The sequence below is a fragment of the Dreissena polymorpha genome, chromosome 15 (genome assembly GCF_020536995.1).
Source record: "Dreissena polymorpha isolate Duluth1 chromosome 15, UMN_Dpol_1.0, whole genome shotgun sequence".
Taxonomy (NCBI): domain Eukaryota; kingdom Metazoa; phylum Mollusca; class Bivalvia; order Myida; family Dreissenidae; genus Dreissena; species Dreissena polymorpha.
In genome coordinates, this window is record NC_068369.1 from 8,882,847 (window position 1) to 8,907,559 (window position 24,713).

Sequence of the window (24,713 nt, forward strand, 5' to 3'; positions counted from 1 at the left end):
AACGTAACACAAATTATGCGGACTGACAACAAACAAACACAGTATTCAATATCATTTCGTATTTAATGGTAGATAAAGGCGGATCACATTCTGTATTTTCACAAAATAAACAAGTATCGTTGGAAACAATGGATGCTCCCCGATGATGCGCTTTGTCAATCTATGTGTTGATAACCACCTAAAAAATCTATTATTAGCCTTAATAACCTTGACCTTGTACCCAGTGACCTCAAACCTCATCAAAAGGTAGAGGTCCATGCAAGGTACCTACATGCCAAATATGAAAGAGATCGGTAAAGTAGTGAAGGCCCTATGAGAAACTGTAACAAAAGCGTGACGGAAAATCTATTATTAGCCTCTGTGACCGTGACCTTGAACCCAGTGATCTCAAACCTTATCAAAAGGTAGAGGTCCATGCAAGGTAACTACATGCCAAATATGATAGAGATCGGTAAAGTATTGAAGGCGCTATGAGAAACGGTAACAAAAGTGTGACGGAAGGAAGGAAGGAAGGAAGGAAGGAAGGAAGGACAAACTGGCACATATATGCTCCGCCTAAATTTTATTTCAGGCAGCATAAAAATTGTGTAACAAAAGCTGTCACCATAGGATGACTTATGCCCCCTATAAACGCTTGACAGAAGTTATGAGCTTTTTTCGAAACCTAAACGCAGATTTAGAAACCTAAACACGGACCCTAAGTTCAAGGTCAAGGTCACAGGGGTCAAAATATGTGTGCGTATGGAAAGGCCTTGTCCATATACACATGCATACCAAATATAAAGGCTATATCTCAAGGGACATAGAAGTAATGAGCATTTTTCGAAACCTAAACACAGATTTCGAAACCTAAACGCGGACCCTAAGTTCAACGTTAAGGTCACAGGGGTCAACATTTTTGCGCGTATGGAAAGGCCTTGTCCATATACACATGCATACCAAATATGAAGGCTATATCTCAAGGGACATAGAAGTAATGAGCATTTTTCGAAACCTAAACTCAGATTTCAATACCTAAACGCGGACCCTAAGTTCAACGTCAAGGTCACAGGGGTCACAATTTGTGTGCATATGGAAATGCCTTGTCCATATACACATGCATACCAAATATGAAGGTTATATCTCAAGGGACGGAAGTTATGAGCATTTTTCCAAACCTAAACACAGATTTCGAAACCTAAACGCAGACCCTAAGTTCAACGTCAAGGTCACAGGGGTCAAAATGTTTGTGCTTATGGAAAGGCCTTGTCCACATACACATGCATACCAAATATGAAGGTTATATCTCAAGGGACATAGAAGTTATGAGCATTTTTCGAAACCTAAACGCAAAGTGTGACGGAAAGACGGACGGACAGTCCGATCACTATATGCCCTCCTACAGGGGGCATAAAAACCAAGCTGATACATACTACAGCATAAACAAGAATGGTTGCTGTGATGAATAAGGAATGGCCACATGGATGCCGTGGTTTCTATCATCACTCAGGCAGCGTTTGTAATATCAACCCCGGTCAACCTAGTACTGATTCTACCAACTAAACGTTTTTGTGAGTTGCGAGCTGAAATACAGCGGGTGGCTGTAAGATTTTTATAAATTTAAATCGCTCGCTTGTTCACCACTCTGTCAATATGCAACGCCCTCATGTTTCAAAAAAAATAATTCTACAAACATTTGCTCTAGTTATGGAACATATGTACCGCGTCATGCGACAATGGGTCTTAAGTCATATGCTGTCAGCATAGCACTAGCTTAGCTTGCACATCCACACAGTCTGGTTAGAAGCTACCCTGTCAGCTAATGATTCCAAAAACGTTCGTGGCTTTATAGAACAGGTTGGTGTAGAACTACGCTGGCCACATATGGCATAAAACCCATTATTGCATAACGCGACAAATATACTAAATTAGCACATGCCTTGTAGTATTGAATCCTTAATTCTTCACAGCAGTGCGATGACCTCCATACAATTTAAACAGAGTGATTTATGTTTTGATAGTAAGTTTTCATAAACACACATAACGTAGGCCAAGTCACAGGCTTGCTGTTGTTATACACTAACCTCACTGTTTGTATACACTTATTGTCATACCGTCAAATTCTACTGTCACTTTTGGACTTATAATCTAAGATTCGATGTCCATTCACAGCAGTTTAAATCATTTTCAATCTGAAAGGAAATAAAATTATAAATTCAGTGAAAGAACATAACTTGCTAACAAAATATACCATGAAAAATAAGCTCTGTAACTTAAACAGTTAAACATGATAAACATGTTAGAACATCATCCCTATACTCATGAATGCCATAAAGGCCATGCACTAAGTTGTTATAGGCCCAACTTTACAATCGTACATGGAGTTTATATGAGCCTCGATCTGGAAAAACAGGGCTTAAAACATGTGTGTCAAGAGTCATCCCACAGGCTAATTGGGGACGACACTTTCCGCTTTTATGGTATTTTTCTTTAACGGAAGTCTCTACTTAATGAAAATTCCGTTACTGCGGAAAGTTTCGTCCCTGATTAGCATGTGCAGAAGTGCATCATTTTCTATCTTAATTAGCACCGTCCTGCAAAGTGGTCAAGGAATGCTCTTTGATGTGTAATGGACCCTGGTAACCCGTGGACATTGTCCTAGCTATCCATTTACAGCAAATATATGATACAGCTTTATTTTTATCACTTTTGTTTTGAATATCAAATATTTATTTGAAGACATTTTCGTACAAGCATATGTTTGATGTTCTAACTGGGATGTTAATGACCACAGGGACTGGAGCCGTTTTGAAAGTCACTGGTAACCGTTTTGACAAATTAATGGGCAATATCCATGCATACCCTTACATGAAGATCACGTAGGTTACGCAATAACAAAACATCAATATATACTTTTCATAGTGGCTAAAGCACTTATACAATAAAACGTTAAAAAGAAGGAAAATAAATGCCATTTATCAAACATAAAATAATAACCTTATAACGTGCTTTTTGCTTGTCAATTGTCATCGCTCAGTACCAAGAAACTTGTTTCTCTTTAGAAAAATGACCAATTACGCAATGTGTTGTTTACAAAAAAGACCAAACAAAATTATTAAAAACATCATGACCACAGATCAAATACCTTTATGTTTGGACCGTTCTGACTTGCCCGTTTTCTTGTTGCCCTTTGTGCTCGGTCTGCGATGCACTTTCTCGGCTGGTTTCTTGGTGTTCCATAGCGGGTGAATCTCTACAGAGAAAAGAAATGTAGGAGAGCCGCAGTCTGGAAAAACGGGGCTTAATGCATGTGCGTAGTGTCGTCCCACATTAGCCTGTGCAGTCCACACAGGCTAATCAAGGACGACAATTTGAGCATTGACGAGATTTAGGTTTTAAAAAATACTTCCTTTAAATTAAGAATTCCATAAAAGCGGAAAATCCACACTGGCTAATCTGGGACAATATTTTACGAACATGCAAAAAGCAATATTTTCCCAGAGCGCGGCGCATGTCATTAAGAAATGTTCATTCAGTGAATGCATTTGAGCCATGCTCTGTGAAAAGGGGGTTTAATGCATGTGCAAAAAGTGTCGTCCCAGATTAGCCTGTGCAGTCCACACAGGCTAATCATGGACAGCACTATTTGCTTTTATGATATTTCCTGTTTCAAGGAAGTCTCTTCTTGGCAAAAAATCAAGTTTAGACAGAAAGTGTCGTCCCTGATTAGCCTGTGCGGACTGCACAGACTAGTATGGGAAAACACTTTATGCAGATGCATTCAACCCCCTTATCACAGAGAACGGCTCATTTCCTTACATAGATAGGTATCCATTAAAGCCACTTGAACAGCTAAAACAATATATACATCTTGATTGTGTGGAAATACTATTGGCGAGATAAGAAAAAGTCCAAGGAAATAAATTTGCATACAGCAAACAAGTTATATTCACTAGAATGATATAACGATCCCGCAATTATATTGTCACAAAAGACAAACATTGATCTTAAAATCGTTATACTCCCTATATTCATGTTCTGCATCTCGACATTACAGATCGTTTGCAAATGGCTAAAAATCAACACAATAAAAGCATAATGGTAAATGGGTCAAACTGACAGTTAGTCCCTAACTTCTGCAACAAAAATATACGGTTGACACAAGTTATCAAGCGATACCGATATGATCACCCATCATTCGACATTGTTAGCAGGAAAATCAAGGAAAACTGAGGACATTGATAAAACATGTTCTTCCGTCAAGACGATTAATACAATCTACGGTATATCACAAACCCCACAATGTGATTGATTTAAGTAGCCTTTCTTGTAGCACAGATCTTTCTGTCCTTGGGATCTCCATTTTTTATCATTATTCTTTTTTATATTCCATATTGTACCATGCAGTAAAATACAAAAAATAAAGTTTGCATCAAATTCCAAAAAAGCCTATTTTTGACATTTGATCCAGATCGGTACTTGAATTGTTTAACTTTTTTTTAAATTATTTTAAACACATTTTTGTCTGTATGATAAACCATGACATAAAGATTCAATCCTACCCCCTGTAGGCGCATTTTCCAAGTCCACATCCAGTGCTTTTACTTTCGGTTTCTTGGCAGAGTCGGGCGTCGTCTGGGATGTCTTGCGCTTGTCTCCCCTGGCTTGACTCTCGTCCGGTACCTGCGGCTGAAATCAAAGTTTTCAGTCAGGAAACATTAAATTTTGAGCTACAATCTTGGAAAACTGGGCTAAATGCATGTGCGTAAAGTATTGTCCCAGATCACATACCTTTATGTTTGGACCGTGAAAAATAACAGTGAAAAAAATCAATATTTTTCACTCTTTTACTTTGAAATTTTTTCGACGAAATGACATCATAAATCCAGCAAAATTATCCAGTAAAAAATCTTTTACAATGTAAATAAACGGTGAAAAAAGCATAAAATAAAAAGAAAATTTGTTGGATTCGATGGAATATCGATTTTTATACACTTGTGAAAATATTATTTTATATGATCACTCCTGAAATAAAATCAATATTCCAACGAATCCAACAAATATCCTGTATTTATTTGAGTGATAAGTCAAGTAATATATGTCTCCATATCTTGTATATAATTATTTAAGCTCCATCATGTTGAAGATCTAATGGGACAAATTCAAGTCAATGAAATGTGACAACCCAAATAACTGAATGCAATTTTTTCATATTGCTATAAACAAATAACTTCAGTGTCCTATTTAACATATACATGTATAGTTTTATTTATAGTAGTTTATGTTTTAAGGAACTTATAAGTTTGTATCAAGAATTTATTTATTATCAACCAATACATATTGTTGCCAGATTTTATATTCCTATCATCTTATATTTACATTTGTGATTTATCATGTACTATGCAATTGAGTTCCATTCGAGACCTTCCTGCGTTGTTCCTCTACTTAAAGAAATCAGAGTTGATCATGCTAGGAAAGTGTCTTTGCCAATGCCTGTCATGTTAAGACATTTAATGACAAACTTCAAAATAAGACAAAAGTCAGTAAACAGGCCTTTTACAAGCGAGTCAAAGATAACAAGGTTCTGCAGCATTTCAACACAAACATGGCACCAAAATTATTTTATTAACACCTTAAGTGAACTTAGATCATATAAAAATGGTAAAAAGTTTACCATCATATGACCATGGTAAGAATTTTATTTGAATTTTTATCCAATAAACTTACATTTGTATACAATAAACTTACATAATTTGGCGATGGTAAGAATTTGGTAAGAATTGTATTTGAATTTTTATCCAATAAACTTACATTTGTATACTATAAACTTACATAATTTGGCAATGGTAAAAAGTTTATTTGAATTTTTATCCAATAAACTTACATTTGTATACAATAAACTTATATAATATTGGCGATGGTAAGAAGTTTATATGAATTTTTATCCAATAATCTTACATTTTTTTACAATAAAAGTTTATGTCAATTATGAATCAATACAACTTTTGACTTGGAAACAATTCTTCTTGTTACCTCGACGACGGGCCAGCCCTCCTCTGGTTCCTCTATCTCAGGGGCTACGGGCAGGTACATGAGGGCATCACCACTCTCATCCTCCTCATCACTGCCAGATAACATGTATACATATATGATCTCAGTTATGCGAAAAATGGGCTTAATACATGTGTTTAAAGTGTGGTCCCAGAGTATGCACAGGCTAATTGACAGCATTTATGTTTTGAAGTGATCACCTTTAAGCAAAACATTCCATAAAAGCAGAAAAAGTCATCCTGTGCTGACTGCATAAGCTAATATGGGACGATGCATGAATTAAGCCCTGTTGCCCTCCAGCGAGGATCATAATTATAACAAAGAGAATATTTAGAGGCAGGCTTATATGGGTCTAATGCCATATGCGGCCAGTTTAACCCCAGACCAGCCTGCGCATATGTGTAATCTGGTCAGGTACCTTGTCCATAATAAAGTCACTCAAAATTGTGTGGTTGTATAAGCATACATGGTAGCTCCTGACCAGACTGGGCAAATCTGCAGGCTGGTCTGGATCTTCTGTGGTCTTGTAAGACCCATTTTTGCATTAAGCGGATCAATTTTGTTGGTTTGGTTGGAATAAAGGTTTTATTTCTGAAGCTTGTTTGGATTGGTTGGCCTGTTTCAAAAGTACTTCAAGGCAGTCAATTCACTAACTCACAGATTTCTTGGTTAGTTGGATAAATAGTACTAAGTGCACATACTTATGCCAGTATCTGACAACTTGTAACCGAAACAAGAGAAAAATGGCTGTAGAAATAATATAAGGATGAATCCACCACAAAAGGTTTGGGGCCAGGCCAGAATTCAAACAAATACAATCCTTAGGTTTGTAGCCAGCCCAAGATAAATATCAAAACAAGACATTCATGTTGAACTGCGCCATTTATGACATTTATCTACCAACTTCAAACAACAGTCAAAAAATAAATAAAATGACAGGTGTCATTTCACACTGAAACACTTAATATAAATAACGATCAGTATTAATAGCAACTGTTTATCAAGTTAATAACCAGTTAAAAGTCATTGATATTTTCCCAAGGAAAGCATTGCACTAAATAAATCACTTTGCTGTATCAGTGTTAAAAAGCTTATCACTCGCAAAACGTCTTTACCATCGAATACCCTTTAACCCGTTACCACTTAGATACATATTTTTAAGTATTTGTCGTCCCTAAAAAAAAAAAATTTAGTTAAAAATCTTTCTTTCTAGATTCAAGTTTTAAAGACTTCATTTCCAAACCTTAGACACTGATTAGAAGCAAACAGCATAAAACCTGAACAGAATGTGCGTTACTTGCAGGCTGTTCTGGTTTTATGCTGTTTGCACATAGCCATCTTCACTAAGTAGGAAAGGGTTAAGACTGATGGGCAGCAAACATGAAATAAATACATTGAAATAAAGGACTGGTGTGAAAGATGGGACTGGTGTGAAAGATGGCTTAAGATGTTAAACAAAATGTACAATCATGGACAATAATAATCACAATTTTAATTAATATCCTTTCATGGATGTTTAAGTTCTGAAATGGAAACTAAATCAAGATGGACACAACCCCCTATTTAACCATCCTCTGACATACGGTGCACCCTCTTTCAGGAATTATTAACCATTAAAGTCTAATTGAGGCTATTTTGGGAAAACGTAATTTAATGAATTTGCGTAAAGTGATGTCCAAGATTAGCCTGTGCAGACTGCACAGGCTAATCAGGGACAACACTTTTGGCTTGTATGACATTTTCTCTTAGAAGAGGTCTCATCTTAGCAAAAATCAAGTTGAGGTGGAAAAATGTTGTCCCTGATAAGCCTGTGCTGACTGCACAGGCTTATCTGGGACGACACTTTACGCACATGCATACAAACTTGTTGTCCCAGAGCAAGACACAATTATTTGTGTAATATCACAATAATGCTTATAAAATTTCACCTGCTAACAAAGGCCTGTATTGGCTCCACTTTTGTCACATCTACATCTATGTCCTCCTCTACCTCTGTAACAGAATTATGGGCTTTAGTTACTTAACCCTTTAACGCTCAGATATGTCCTTTGACTAATTTGTAGTCCCTTAGAAAATCCAATTAATTTAAGACCTTTCTAACTAGATTCAAGTTTGAAAGGCTTTCAAACCTTAAGATATTGATGAGCAGAAAACAGGATAAAATATGACAAAACTGTTCTGGTTTATGCTGGTTGCATAAAGGCATTTTCTCCTTGTTTCTGAGCACAAAAGGGTTAAGCAATACCCCAAGTAAATTGTATTGAAACACTTTACCGAGGAAACTTATTTTCATGGATTTTCGTATGTCTACACAACCAGAAAATCAATGTTCATTTATTCCTTACATCATATGTTGTTAATTATAAAGGCACTGATATAGGAATCATTTCCTACTAATAACTAATTATTGATACTTTATCCTGCATATTTATAGCAAGGATGTCAGCTTGAACTGCAAGTGTTTTTCAACAACTTCTATGTGTTCTGAATATGGGCCTGGTTCTGGGACAGCTGGGCTCAATGCATGTGTGAAAAGTGTCAATCAGACGAGCCAGTGTGGACTAAATCAGGAACAACACTTTCCCCATAAACTTGATTTTAAGTATGTAGAGACTTATTTCCACTCAGATGACATTTCCTAAAAACGAACATTGCCACAAATGCACAAAGTGTTGTCATTGATAACCCTTGGTAGACTGCACAGCCTAATCTAGGATAACACTTTATGCTTATGCATTAAGCCCTGTTGTCTGAGAACAAGGCTTATGAAAGCCTCTTTAAAGGTGCACTCACCCTTGAGATCATGTCACTCACCATTAAGGTCAGGGTCACTCATCCTTGAGGTCATATTTACACTCACCCTTTAGGTCATGTCAATCATACTTGAGGTAAAGTTTCTACTTACTCTTGGGGTTATGTCACTCACCCTTGAGGTCGTGGAAACTCACCCTTGAAGCAATTTTTCTCAAGGTAACTCACCCCTGACTTTAAGGTCAATCATCATGGAGGTCAAGGTTCCCTCACATTTGAGGTCATGAGATCAAGGTCACTCACCCTTAAGGTCATGTTTCTCCTTGCCCTCCTCCTCTATATCAAACTCGGACTCTCTCTCATCGTACTCAACATTCTCGTCTAGTTCCTTGAAGTCCGGTGCAAAAGCACTCCAGTTTTCCTGCAAAATGGTAATGCATTTATATATGAGCCTATGGACAAATTGATTAATGATTATACTAGTATTCTATGGTGGAAAAAAGGGCCAAATTCTGCAAAAATTGGTTAAAGCCCAAAGTCCTTACTTGATGATCTTCTATACATTAAGATCTTTTAGCTGAGAAAGAGCAAATTCCATCCATTGGTTTGAGAGAATGCTGCACACTTTACTGGGGAACAAAAGTGCTCACCAGTTAACATTTGTATTTAGAGCTCTTTTTTAAAATTTTGAATGTTCATTTGAGTCCACTTTACCACTTGGTTCTGAGCCCACACTGACAATGAATCGTCATTAGAGTCCACATACAACTTGGTTCTGAGCCCACAAATAACAAAATGAACGATCATTAAGAGTCCACTCACTACTTGGTTTTGAGCCCACGCAGACAATGAATGTTCATTACAGTCCACTCACCACTTGGTTCTGAGCCCACAAAGACAATGAATGTTCATTCGAGTCCACTCACCACTTGGTTCTGAGCCCACAAAGACAACTAATGTTCATAAGAGTCCACTTACCATTTGGTTCTGACCCCACACAGACAATGAATGTTCATAAGAGTTCACTCACCACTTGGTTCTGAACCCACATAGACAATGAATGTAAATAAGAGATCACTCACCACTTCGTTCTGAACCCACACAGACAATGAATCATCATTAGAATCCACTAACCACTTAGTTCTGAGCCCACAAAGATAAGAAAAAGAAAGTTTATTAGAATCCACTCACCACTTGGTTCTGAGCGAACAAAGACAACTTATATTCATTAGAGTCCACTCATCACTTGGTTCTGAGCCCACACAGACAATGAAGATCACTAAGACAATTAATGTCCATTAGAATCCACTCACCACTTGGTTCTGAGCCCACACAGACAACTAATATTCATAGAAGTCCACTCACAACTTGGACCTGAGCCCACACAGACAACTAATGTTCATTTCAGTCCACTCACCACTTGGTTCTGAGACCAAACATACAATGAATATTCATTAGAATCCATTTACCACTTGGTTCTGAGCCCACAAATACAACTAATGTTCATTAGAATCAATTCACCACTTGGTACTGAGCCCACAAACACAATGTATGCTCATAAGTGCCCACTCATCACTTGGTTCTGAGCCCACAAAGAAAACAAGAGGGCCAAGATGGCCCTAGTTCGCTCACCTGAGAGAAGCCGGTTCATTCAATCTTTACCAAATGTCAAACTTGACCTAGATATTGTCAAGACAAACATCCTGGTCAAGTTTCATCATTATTTTATCTGCGAGTCACCTTGATTCCACTCTCCACTTGGTTCTGAGCCCACAAAGACAATCAATGTTTATTTGAGTCCACTCACCAAGTGATTCTGAGCCCACAAAGACAGGGAGTTTTCAATTGATTCCACTCACCACTTGATTCTGAGCTCACACAGACCATAAATGTTCATTAGAATCCACTTACCACTTGGTTCTGAGCCCACAAAGACAATGAACATTCATTGAAGTCCACTCACCACTTGGTTCTGAGCCCACACAGACAATGAATGTTCATTAGAGTCCACTCACCACTTGGTTCTGAGCCCACACAGATAATGAATGTTCATTAGAGTCGACTCACAACTTGGTTCTGAGCCCACACAGACAATTAATGTTCATTTGAGTCCACTCACCACTTGGTTCTGAGCCCACACATACAATGAATGTTCATTAGAGTCCACTCACTACTTGGTTCTGAGCCCACAAAGACAGTGAATGTTAATTAAAGTCAACTTACCACTTGGTTCTGGGCCCACAAAGACAACTAATGTTCATAAGAGTCCACTCACCACTTGGTTCTGACCCCACACAGACAATGAATATTCATAAGAGTTCACTAACCACTTGGTTCTGACCCCACACAGACAATGAATGTTAATTAGAGTCCTATAACCACTTGGTTTTGAGGCCACACAGACAACTAATGTTGATTTGAGTCCACTCACCACTTGGTTCTGAGCCCACAAAGACAATGAATGTTAATTAAAGTCAACTTACCACTTGGTTCTGAGCCCACACTGACACCATTCCACTGGAGATAGAAGTGATGATAGGACGCACTGGGTGCCACTAAAAACATAAAACATTTCTCATAATAAGTGTATATTTATTGAATAGTTTATTTATTTAACCAAAAAAAGTGACAAAAGTTTGTTTTTTGTTGTAAATTTTACTGTCAATTTTTTTTTAATTTTCATTTCATATTCGGAAGTTAAATTCTTATAATTGCAAATCATTTAATAATGGGCTTTACTACCAAGTAAAAATATACAAGCAAGAGAAAAGTCTCTTGTAAACTTTACATTATCTTAATGGGATATACCTGCCTATTAAATTTTAAGTTGCTCATTCATTGTTTTCAAGATATGCTCCTGACCCAACTTCAATACAGATAATACAACGGGCAATAACTTTAAAACAAGCTATATTCATTGAATAAATAACCCCCACCAAACACATTTTGTTTATGGATGGCTGCAAATCCCTTGATAAATGGCATTATGCATAAAAAATGTGTGTAAGGTTACTGTTTTCATGCATTGGAGTTCATCATTGATATCTTAACACCCATGAAGTTCCATGTTGAAATCTTTTATGGTATCTGAGATATACATCATAAAAAAACAAAGGGCAATAACTCTTATTTAAGAATGTGCATGGTTATTGTTCTTTTGAAGGGCACTTTTCCTCATTTATATATATACACCCATGAAGTTTCATGTTGATATCTTATATAGATTCTGAGATTTAGCCCTTAACAATTTTGTGACAGATGGATGGACAACACCAATTCTATATCCCTCCGCCTTTGGGAGGTGATAAAAAATGAAAGTTAGCCCCTCCACTTACTGCCACATCTAGTAGTAGCTCCCCTTTAGTCCCATGCAGTATCTTCACAAGGTTTCCCACACTTTTCTCCCAGATGTGCAGGGTGTGCTGTTTGGCAGACCCAGCAACGATGAACTCCCCATCCCCGGAGAAACAACACTTCTTCCACATTGTTCTGAAATTCAACACAAGTCATGTTCAATATTTAAAGATGAACTAGGATAAGGAATAGCCAACAAAACACAAATAAACTCAAAGGCATTTCTAACAAAACTATTACATTTTTTAATAATTATTCCATTATTTTTCAAAAGATTTTGGAAAAACTAGTAAAATCTAATTTCAATATCTTCAAGAAATTTAATTTGAATTTTTTCAAAATTTACTGGATTTAATATTATAAAACTACAAAAACTACAATAATATAAAAAGTCACAAAACATCATAATCTTTAAACATTAACTGTTAGTGTTAATCATTAAATAGTAATAGTAATTTTAATAAAAACATATATTCCTGATTGTTTGTTATTATCCATGTCAACTCCTTGCTCTCAAGACAGATTGACACATTTATCTCATCAAGAATGAACCACTGATGTTCCCAAAAGACAAGTTTTGATAAAGTAAAATCCACTACATATCTCACAGTGGACAAAAAGACAAAGGGCCATATTTCAGCCGATACAGGGCGCAGTAAAGTCCCATTTAAAAAGGGTCATCTACACATTATGTCATTTCTATGAAAGTTTGAGCAAATCCAAAAAGCAATTAAGTGAGTTGAAAATACAATTTGGGACTGTTGATTCCATGTGGGAAAGACAGACAAAGGACCATAATTCTGCCAGTACTATGCAGCCAAAATTCCTTTCCATAAAGTCATCTACAAATTAAGTCATTTTACATATGGAAAGTGAGATTGACTCAGTAATTTATGAAAAGAAATAAACACAAAATGTTGGGACTGAAAGTTTGATAGTAAACAAGGGCTGTTTGTAAAACATGCATGCCCCCCATATGGGCTGTCAGTTGTAGTGGCAGCCATTGTGTGAATACGGTTTTTGTCACTGTGACCTTGACCGTTTACCTAGTGACCTGAAAATCAATAGGGGTCATCTGCCAGTGATGATCAATGTACCTATGAAGTTTCATGATCCTAGGCCTAATTATTCTTGAGTAATCATCAGGAAACCATTTTACTGTTTTGAGTCACTGTGACCTTGACCTTTGACCTAGTGACCTGAAAATTAAGAGGGTTCATCTGCCAGTCATGATCAATGTACCTATGAAGTTTCATGATCCTAGGCGTAAGCATTCTTGAGTTATCATCCGGAAACCATTTTACTATTTGGAGTCGCTGTGACCTTGACCTTTGACCTAGTGACCTGAAAATTAATAGGGGTCATCTGCCAGTCATTATCAATGTACCTATGAAGTTTCATGATCCTAGGCGTAAGCATTCTTGAGTTATCATCCGGAAATCATTTTACTGTTTCAAGTCACTGTGACCTTGACCTTTGACCTAGTGACCTGAAAATCAATAGGGGTCATCTGCCAGTCATGATCAATGTTCCTATGAAGTTTCATGATCCTAGGCGTAAGAATTCTTGAGTTATCATCCGCAAACCATTTTACTGTTTTGAGTCACTATGACATTGACCTTTGACCTAGTGACCTGAAAATCAATAGGGGTCATCTGCCAGTCATGATCAATGTACCTATGAAGTTTCATATGATCCTAGGCGTAAGCATTCTTGAGTTATCATCCCGAAACCATTTTACTGTTTCGAGTCACTGTGACCTTGACCTTTGACCTAGTGACCTGAAAATCAATAGGGGTCATCTGCCAGTCATGATCAATCTACCTATGAAGTTTCATGATCCTAGGCCTAAGCATTCTTGAGTAATCATCCGGAAACCATTTTACTATTTTGAGTCACTGTGACATTGACCTTTGACCTAGTGACCTGAAAATCAATAGGGGTCATCTGCCAGTCATGATCAATCTACCTATGACGTTCACGATCCTAGGCGTAAGCGTTCTTGAGTTATCATCCGGAAACCATTTTACTATTTCGAGTCACTGTGACCTTGACCTTTGACCTAGTGACCTGAAAATCAATAGGGGTCATCTTCCAGTCATGATCAATGTACCTATGAAGTTTCATGATCCTAGGCCTAAGTGTCCTTGAGTTATCATCTGGAAACCATCTGCTGGACGGATGGACGGACCGACCGCCCGGACCAACAATGCAAAACAATATACCCCCTCTTCTTCCAAGGGGGGCATACAAAAGCCGTAATGACGTAAAGACAATAATCTTTATGATCATGTACTTATGAAATTTAGGAGCCCCACAAGATTTCAAGGGGTCCAAAAATTAAGACACTTTTTATATATGCATATATAAAAGGTTATTTTCTATTACATGTTCTCCATAGCTAGGAAAAGTTGGTATTTTTTGTAGTAGCAGTCAAATATCATGTAAATTGGCGCTGTGACTGACCTTTAGCTTTTTTTACTGGATACCAACCAGAAAACGGTTGGAGTTGTAAATGTAAACAATCGAGTTCATGACACGTGATCTTAAGTAAAAGTTTCCCCATAGTTAAGTTCCTGTTTCCCCATAGTGTGGATCATGAACAGGTGCTGCCTACTTGTTGACCAGGTCCTGCAGTTTCTGTATGGGTTCAGGCTCCCCGTCCTTCCCACAGGCCAGTATCTCACCGCTCTCATAGACACGGATGATTCTGTCGGCAGAGTTCACCAGGAAACAGCTGCAGAGACATGTTACAATATTTGCTATGATATTATATATTTTTTCAATTAAGCCTCACTCTGGGAAAACTAACCTTAATGCATGAGTGTACAATGTTGTCCCAATTTAGCCTGTGCCATCTGCACAGGCTAATCTGGGACAACACTACCCGCCTTAATTGGATTTCCACTAAGAAGATACTTCCTCTAAACAAAAAATACCATAAAAGTGAAAAGTGACATTCCTTATTAGTCTGTACAGTGTGCACTGGCTAATCAGGGGATGACACTTTAAAAACCTGCATTATGCCCTATTTACCTAGAACAATTCTCAATGAAATATGTTGTGTTCACTCCTTTGTTTTGAAAAATATTAATATGTGATTTTGTGAAATAATGTTTACAAAGTTTTTATGTGCCATACTGGTAAAATACATTTTTGTGCTGCAAAATTATAAATGACACATAGAGGGTCATGTGAACCATGATACTAAGTTGATGACAAACAAAATTCTCCATTTTGCATCCATCAATAAATCACAAATTGGAATTCTTATGCTGCAAACCATAATTAATGTTTACACTCAACTACTCAAACTTAATTCTTTTAACTTACTCTCCTCTCCTTGCAAACTCTATAGACTTGATTGCTGTTGTGTTTAATGTACCAGTGGTAACTCTAAAAGAAGCCTTCATTTTATGTCCGTCTTCCGTAAATACACACACCTGTAAAAAAATGTCATGTTCTGATTTAGTGGGAGGGGAGGGGGGGTACATAGACATTGTAATCTTATCTTAGTTGTAAAAATAGAATTCCTTGGTAATCAGACAGATAATGGACAGTTTAAGCAATTAATTTTAGTGCAATTGTTGTTTTAACTCGTTGTTCTATAATGTCATTTTTTAGCAGAGCAGTAATCTGGTAAAATGTCTTATTTCAGGAAAATAACAAGATTAAGGCTTCAACATTTTATTTTGTGAAAAAAAGAAATTTTATCAAATAACTTCTCTTTTCAGAAATTTCAAAACAAATTAAGCACAATGTCAAAGGGTAATAATAACAATTTATTACGCAATTTAAAATTCGCAATCAACTCACTCGTCCTTTTGCATTTCCAGTGTAAATGTACTGTCCTCTACGATCATAGGAAGCAACTATGTTCAGGTCAGACTGAAAATACAATATGATAATTTATGATTTTATGTTTGCTATTTAGACTTAATTAGATCTTAAATAAAAAGATATATATGTAATATAATATCTACTTTATAATTAAGTATATGCATTCAAAATGATACATCAAAGCATAAAGTAAATAAACAAGAGATGTGTTGGTCAGAAAAACAATGCCCCCTAGGCCCCTACTGCGTCGCTTTGACAATTTAAAAAAAAAATATATCCCTTTAAAAAATATTACTTCCTTTGTGAAAATGACCTGTACCTGCCAAATAATATACAAGAAAGCCCAAAGTCGCTCACCTGAGATAAAAAGAAATGACCTGTTTTTTGCAGCCCAAGATATCAATGGAACAAATGTTCTACCCAAGTTTTATAAGAATGAACAACAAATGGCCCCCTGGCGGCCATGTTTTTCAACACCTGAACCATTTTTTAACTCGTCCAAGATATCATTGGGACAAATCTTCTGACAAAGTTTCATGAAGATCCGACAATAAATGTGGTTGCTACAGTGTTAACAAGGCAAATATTCATGACGCACAACGGAAGAGAGACAATTGACAAAAGGTGATCACCATGAGCAAAAAATATGCTCATAAAGATTGTCACCATGTTTGAAGATGATATTATTAAAACTAATTGAGTAAACTAAATCAAGATATGAAAACAACATTTGCACTCAGCATGTGTCATTCAGATTGAACTAAAAATGTGACTAAACATATTCACAATGTTTCACTATAAACAACTGTAGACATACAAAAAAACTATCACCCCCCTGAGAGCCTTGTTTATAAATAATAATGAAATATTTTCAGACTCACCATGCAATTATATTTCCAATTAAAAAATCAATAAATCCGTTTTACAACACAAATCTTTGATAATGTGGGTTATTGTATTAAACAATAAAACCCAGTTTTTTTAGCAGAAATCTGGACCCTTCAAGGGAGAGTATCTTGAGCATACTAGTATGTTGATGAATATAGAGTTCTCTCAAATTCCTGATTAAGAGTTACTGCTCATTATATAAATAGAAAGTTCTGAGATCAATTCCTTTCTGGCATTGGATTCCAAGGATTAAACCTACAGAAACAAGAGCACCGCCTTGCGGGTGCAGACCGCTCATCTATTTTCTTTTTAAAGGTGAAGGGACTCTCATTTTCAATCACAAAGGAGGGAGGAGTGGAGTGAAGAGGGGTGTATAGTGTGGGGTTGTGGACATTTATTACATTATCTTCCAAAAAAAGCGAAAAAAAAAAAAAAAAAAAAAAAATCGGGGGGGGGGGTGGGGGGGGGGGGGTATAGTGTGAGGGTGTGGTGATAATTTGTGAGATGATCTTAAAAATAAAAAAAAAAAAAAAAAAAAAAAAAAAAAAAAAATCAAAAAAAAAATTTGGGGGGGGGGGGGGGGTGGGGGGTGGGGTGGGGGTATAGTGTGAGGGTGTGGTGGTCATTTGTGAGATGATCTTATAAAAAAAAAAAAAAAAAAAAAAAAAAATTAGGGGGGGGGGGAGGGGGGGAGGGGGGGGAGGGCACGGGGGATGGTTTGGGTGAAGTCTATTGTGGTATGTCAGGTAAGAGTAGTTTCATCAAAGTATCAATCAAATCTAATCATAAATAAAGAAGTTATGGCAATTTTAGCAAAATTTAATAATTTGACCTTGAGAGTCAAGGTCATTCAAAGGTCAAAGTAAAATTCAAGTTGCCAGGTACAGTAACCTCATGATAGCATGTAAGTATTTGAAGTTTGAAAGCAATAGCCTTGATACTTCGAGTGGATCGAAACACAAAATTTAACCATATATTAAAAGTTACTAAGTCAAAAAAGGGCCATAATTCCGTAACAATGACAACCAGAGTTATGCAACTTGTCCTTTTACTGTACCCTTATGATAGTTTGTGAGTGTTCCAAGTATGAAAGCAATATCTATGATACTTTAGGGGTAAAGTGACCAAAACATAAATCTTAACCAAATTTTCAATTTTCTAAGTATAAAGGGCCCATAATTCCGTCCAAATGCCAGTCAGAGTTACATAACTTTGCCTGCACCGTCCCCTTATGATAGTTCATAAATCTTGCAAGTATGAAAGCAATAGCTTTGATACTGTAGGAATAAAGTGGACCTAAACACAAAACTTAATCAAATTTTCAATTTTCTAAGTATAAAAAGGGCACATAATTCTGTCAAAATGCCAGTCAGAGTTACATTACTTTGCCTGCACAGTCCCCTTATGATAGTTAGTAAGTGTTGCAAGTATGAAAGCAATAGCTTTGATGCTTAAGGAATAAAATGGACCTAAACACAAAACTTAACCAAAATTGTCAATTTTCTAAGTATAAAAAGGGCACATAATTCTGTCAAAATGCATGCCAGAGTTATCTAACTTTGCCTGCCCAGTCCCCTCATGATAGTAAGTAAGTGTACCAAGTTTGAATGCAATAGCATTGATACTTACTGAGAAAAGTGGAACTAAACGCAAAACTTAACCAAAATTTGCAATTTTTTAAGTATAAAAAGGGCACATAATTCTGTCAAAATGCACGCCAGAGTTATCTAACTTTGCCTGCCTAGTCCCCTCATGATAGTAAGTAAGTGTACCAAGTTTGAATGCAATAGCATTGATACTTTCTGAGAAAAGTGGACCTAAACGCAAAACTTAACCGGACGCCAACGCCAACGCCAACGCCGACGCCGACGCCAAGGTGATGACAATAGCTCATAATTTTTTTTCAAAAAATAGATGAGCTAAAAATGGAAATTAAAAAATCTTCATTAATCTGCAGAGATATTTCTTAGTTATATAACAAAAGCATCACACATAAAAATGTCTGGAAGAGGTAAACCAGCAGGAAGGAAGAGGAAAGCTCAGACAAAACTGCCAGAAAATCAGGAAACTAGAGTGTTCACAAGCTTTTTTACTATATAAATATAAGGAAAAATCCCCCCCTCTGGCGGCTATGTTTTTTTACCGATCCAAAACATTTTCAAACTCAACTGTCGCATCCAGGAAACTATTGTTCTGACCAAATTTCATGAAGAATGGGCAAAAAATGTGTCTTCTAGACTATTCACATGTTTTCACTATATACATATAGAGAAAACTGCCCCACCAACTGGCGGTCATGTTTTTCCACCCATCATAACCATTTTCGAACTCGTCCGGGATATCCATTAAATCAATGTTTAAAAGAAAATGTATGATGATTGGGCAAAAAATGTGACTTCTAGAGTGTTCACAAGCTTTTTTTACTATATAAATATAAGGAAAATGACCCCCCCCTGGCTGCCATGTTTTTTTACCAATCCGAACCATTTTCGAACTCAACCGTCATATCCAGAAAACACATGTTCTGAATAAATTTCATGAAGATTGGACCAAAAATGTGACTTCTAGTGTTCACATGTTTTCACTATATCCATATATGGCGGACATGTTTTTTCACCGATCTGGACCATTTTCAAACTCGTCCGAGATATCAATGAAACCAATGTTTTGACCAAGTTTCATGATGATTGGGCAAAAATCGTGACTTCTAGAGTGTTCACAAGGTTTCTCAATAGCCATATAAGGAATACTGCCCCGCCCCCTGGCGGCCATATTTTTCAACGGACCGGAACCATTTTTTTAACTCAACCAACGTATTATTTAGACAAACATTTTGACAAAGTTACCTGAAGATTGGGCATCAAATGTGACTTCTACAGTGTTCACAAGGTTTTTCTTTTTTTTGACCTAGTGACCTAGTTTTTGACCCAGCATGACCCACTTTTGAAGTCAGTCGAGGTACCAATGGGACAAATATTCTGACCAAGTTTCATGAAGATCGGACAATAAATGTGGCCCCCTAGAGTGTTCACAAGGCAAAATGTTGACGGCGCACGAGGCACGACGGACAAAAAGTGATCACAAAAGCTCACCATAAGGTCGTTGTGCTCAGGTGAGCTAAAAATCGAAATTATCTCCTGTTAAAGCTTGTTACTTCCCTTGGATTTTGTTTTTTGACCTTTGACCTTGAAGAATGACCTTGACCTTTTACCACTCAAAATGTGCAGCTCCATGAGATACACATGCATGCCAAATATCAAGTTGCTATTTTCAATATTGCAAAAGTTATGGCCAATGTTAAAGACAGGCAGGCAGGCAGGCAGGCAGGCAGGCAGGCGGGCGGACGGGCAGGCAGGCAGGCAGGCAGGCAGACAGGCAGGCAGGCAGACAGAGAGACAGACCCGTTTCAAGAAGGACACCATATTCACTACGCGATGGCGACATTAAATTATTTCTGTTTACTTATAATTTGTCTTGTATTGTCAACACTTTGTGCTGTTATAGGAATGATGGTTAGTTTTACAGCAGAACAGAACAAAATACTAAAAACATTTAAAAAATCTAACCAATTTTGTTTTGTTTATATTTTGAAGTCCCAAAAAATAAATCTAAAATGGAAACTGCAATTTAAATTCAGCATTCCTTCTAATTCAAACTGACATACACAATTTTTCACTTTTTTATACACATATCACACACAATTCATATGAGCCTTGTTATGGGAAAGTGGTGTTTAATGTTTAATGCATGACCGAAAAAATGTTGTCTCAGATAAGCCTTTGCAGTCTGCACAGGTTAATTAAAGATAACACTTTCCACTGAAACTGGATTTTCCCTTAGAACAGTCTTCTTTAAAACAAAAAATACCATAAAAACATAAAAAGCCGTCTCTGATAAGCTTGTTCAGACTGCACAGGCTAATCTTGGACGACATTTAACACACATGCATTAAGCCCCGTTTTCCCAAAGCAGGGCCCCTTTTAATTGCATGTAAGAAAACTTACATCATCATCCAGAGGTACTAGTTTATGACCTCCCTCAGAGTCCATTGTTACAGCGGCATGTTTCATCGGGCACACTAGGAACTTCTCACTGACAACACAGATATTGCATGTGGGATATTGTGTATATTGGTCATTGGTCAAAAAGAACATGTTTTAGAAAAGGAGTAATACAATCAACTGATCTGAGTTTGTATATTGTTTTAACAATCATTCTAAAAGTTTAAACCCGTCATTTTACTTATATTTATAAATATAAACCTGAGAAAAATCAAAATTCCAAGTATTTACTTATTCATTTTGTAATGGTTGAATTTGAATGGTCTTATGCACACATGGTTACTTTCAAGGATTGGTGTATATTTTTATTTAATTTAAAATGAATCAAGATATGGCTGAAATTGTGTTAAAAACAGTCAGTATTATCTATAATTATAAAAATATTCGAACCATGCCAAAAATATCCAAATAGTAGAACATTTTCACACTTCTAATTTCTCAAAAACAAATATGTCAAACTGCTTCTGTGAAAACTGGGCAAAATGCATGTGCATAAAGTGTTATTGCTGATTGGCCTGTTCAGCCACACAGGCTAACACGGGACTCAACGTTCCGCCTACACTGACTTTTCACTATGAATAGACCTTAAACTAGATACCATATACGCACAAAGTATTGTCCCTGATTAGCTTTTGCGGACTGGACATATGCAATACGCCTAGTTTTCCCAGAACTAGGCTGAAATATACCTACCAGCTTCTGGGATGGAACTGAACTTTCAGTATCGGGGATGGAAACTGGAATGTCTTCTCCACCTCCCCCTGTAGCACGTCCCAGATTGATACAGTGTTGTCAGTGGCTGCGCTGAGTAACTTACGGCCATTCCTGCTCCAGCTGAGCAAACCAAAGTCAAACCAGAAGTTAGAGAATACTGGTCTATTATTTTTTGTTGGGAAAAAATGTATTCAAAATTTAACTGTTATGGCGTTTAATATGTTGAATTATTGCTTCGTTTTTTTCAATCTTTATTTTGAAAATAAACAAAGAAGTATTGTTAATGACTGAGCAAAACGACAACTATCAAATAGCCCCATTGGTGCAAAAAGGTACCATGTGACATTGAAATTAGAAGGTACATGGTACCTTTTTGCATCAATGGGGCGATAATTTAATTAATTTAATGACGTCAAAAAAATAATAATGATCATTTAAAGCTCATGTTTGCTGTTTACAACAAGGTAGACATTTTCAAAAATTACTGTTCTTTACTCACTGTCCAAAACTTGTTTTTCAATATAATTTCAAGTAAAAGCTTTACAATATTACTTCAAAACCTGACGTTTTAATACAGCCTTAACAGCTTTACTGACTATAATTCTAGATCTGAAAGACTTTCCACAGGAACTATGAATAAGCCTTAAACTACACACCTAAGCGTACACACAGGGTGAACATGTGCGTTGATAATCTTGGAGATTCCACGAGTGAGGAAGTCCCATAGCACAAGCCTGCCATCGTTGCATCCTACGGCCAGGATTGTACCATGTCTATTGAAGGCACAGGTGATGGCTATGCTTACACAGTCAAGGGCCCCATCAAACTCCTAGAAATAATAGTATTTTTTACAACTTATATGCTGTTTATTCTAATCAGCATTACCAATTCAAAATAAATACATTTTAAGATTGTTTATACATTTCTTGAAAAGCTGTTGTTGGGATTTCGTAATGTTGACTGCATATAACGTGCCATTTGTTATGTTATGTTCATGCACGCTTTGCCGTCATGACGTCACGCCCGTTATATTTTGTTGTTGATATTATGAGATGCAAGTAAAAGGTTAAACCTGGACTTTGCTCATTATATTTCTTAACACAACGCGTATTCCGCCAACATAGCTGTACATGTATATACAATATAAATTAATTAACATCATGGTTAATTTAACAGAATCTCAATCTGCAGATGTTTGATATATTTGATATAAAGAAGTTAGCAATTTTTCTATTAAATAACATTTTGCCCCTTCAAAAAGAAATGATTTAATGTGAACAATATTTTTAATAACACTTTTCACAAAAATAATGTTTTCAAAATTGGGTTTGCACCTCAGACGTATTGGACATCAGCTTCAAGTTATAGGTTGATAGGATGCATGGTTATTAACTATTGATAGATGCAATCCCCAAAAATGTTTCCATGATCCCTAATTTTGAAAATGACATTAAAAGCTTTTAATTACAAAACTGTAGTAATTTTAATAGTCTAAAATAATCATAAAAGCAGGCTAATTTTTTTTACAAAATGTTAGCCTTTACCCAGATACAAAACTAGGACACTAGTAGCAAAACTTTAAGAGTGTGTTTTTCACCATTTTGGTAATGGGACAGGGTCACTTTGGATTGGGAAAAATAGCGTTGTTTTGACTAAAATTGGGAAATTATGTTTTTTATTTTTTTGCTAAAAAAATACTTTTTAATTGAGGATAAACTTATTTTAACATTACATTTACTAAGGTTTAACTTATAGAACTGGATAGATGAACTAAATGTTGAGACTTAAAAAAAAAGTGGAATACTTAATTTGGAAAAAATATACAAGACCCAAATATGAATGAAAAAAATAGCTAACACTACACCACTGTAACTATTACAATGAGTTTAAAAGACGCTGCTAATACGGAGTTAAACAACTATATTTATAATAAATCTATTTTCCAAATTGTAGTGAAATAAGGTCTTTTCCAACAGCCTTGCTGTTGGGCTAGCTCTTTAGCGACGTGGTTAGTGTCTGACTATCACTTTGGAGGTCGTGGGTTCAATTCCCGGCCTGAGCTCAGTATTTTTACATTAATGGCGACGAGGCAAAAAAGTACTGTGAATGCGGGAGTAGGTCTGAGCTGTTTAATGGTTTCTGGGAGGGCCATGCGGATGCAAGACATGCTGTAGCGGGCATGTCTGGTCCTTGAAACATTAAATGGGGGAGGAGTGTAGTGAAATAAGGTCACTTCCAACAGCCTTGCTGTTGGGCTAGCTCTTTAGCGACGTGGTTAAAGTGTCTGACTATCACTCTGGAGGTCGTGGGTTCAATTACCGGCCTGAGCTCAGTATTTTCACATTAAAATAATCAAAATAAAAAGTGTAACAAACGCGTAATCATTTTACCAATTTTGATTGACAATGAACACAAAATAAACCATTTTTTTAAAATGTTCTATCACAGGATTGTATTATTGCTTGTTTGAGTATAAATCATCTATTTTTTTTATTTGAATGTTAAACATATGCCATTTTTGCCCATCTGTGAACAAGTCTTTTTAAATATTCACACTCATTCTTACCTCAGGATAATTTTGCCCAAACGACTCTACAATAGAATAAAAAAAGAAAATATAACTTGTGTTACATTGTATGTATATTTTCGTTACTGCATTTGAATGGTAGATGTGAAAACGTAACTAATTATTTGAGTATGTTCCAAGTTGTTATATAGAATTGATAATAAACGAAAACTTATATCTATGTGACACAAAATACCATAACAGTTATATAGAAGACTCTTTTTATTAACTTCGGCGTATTTACAGACATTATTATAGGAGTCAAATATATATCGACATAATTTATCCGAAACCATTTGTTATCCGAAACACGCAAGGAATAATTACCGCCTATTGATTGTAAATCGCTTGAATCATAGCATTTATTTGTGTACAAATAACAAATTAACATAGTTTTTAATCAACATGTATTAAGATGTGCAAACATATACCTAAAAGTTCTAAATTCATGACCAATTTGTGTATACCGCTTTAGTTGTTGTTGTTGTTTTGTGTTTCTTGAATGTGCC

The 24,713-nt window shown here is 36.3% G+C and overlaps 1 protein-coding gene across 2 annotated transcripts; it reads right to left on the minus strand.

Annotated features, from left to right (window-relative positions):
- Positions 1–44: 44 nt before the first annotated feature.
- LOC127861150 (retinoblastoma-binding protein 5 homolog) lies at positions 45–24,713 on the minus strand. Of its 2 annotated transcripts, XR_008040098.1 has the most exons (17): positions 24,636–24,713; positions 24,205–24,230; positions 22,295–22,467; positions 21,618–21,758; positions 20,868–20,955; positions 15,952–16,023; positions 15,469–15,578; positions 14,753–14,872; positions 12,117–12,270; positions 11,265–11,336; positions 9,085–9,202; positions 7,959–8,022; positions 6,013–6,103; positions 4,542–4,668; positions 3,125–3,232; positions 1,323–2,171; positions 45–994 (listed from the first exon to the last, which is right to left on the minus strand). XR_008040098.1 is itself a non-coding variant. In XM_052399525.1 (16 exons), the coding sequence occupies exons 1-16, from the start codon at positions 24,652–24,654 to the stop codon at positions 2,167–2,169; spliced, it is 1,488 nt and encodes a 495-aa protein (XP_052255485.1). In that variant the 5' UTR covers positions 24,655–24,713; the 3' UTR covers positions 45–2,166. The 2 variants fall into 2 exon arrangements, 1 of the variants encoding a protein (XP_052255485.1); XM_052399525.1 differs by having other exon boundaries at positions 45–2,171.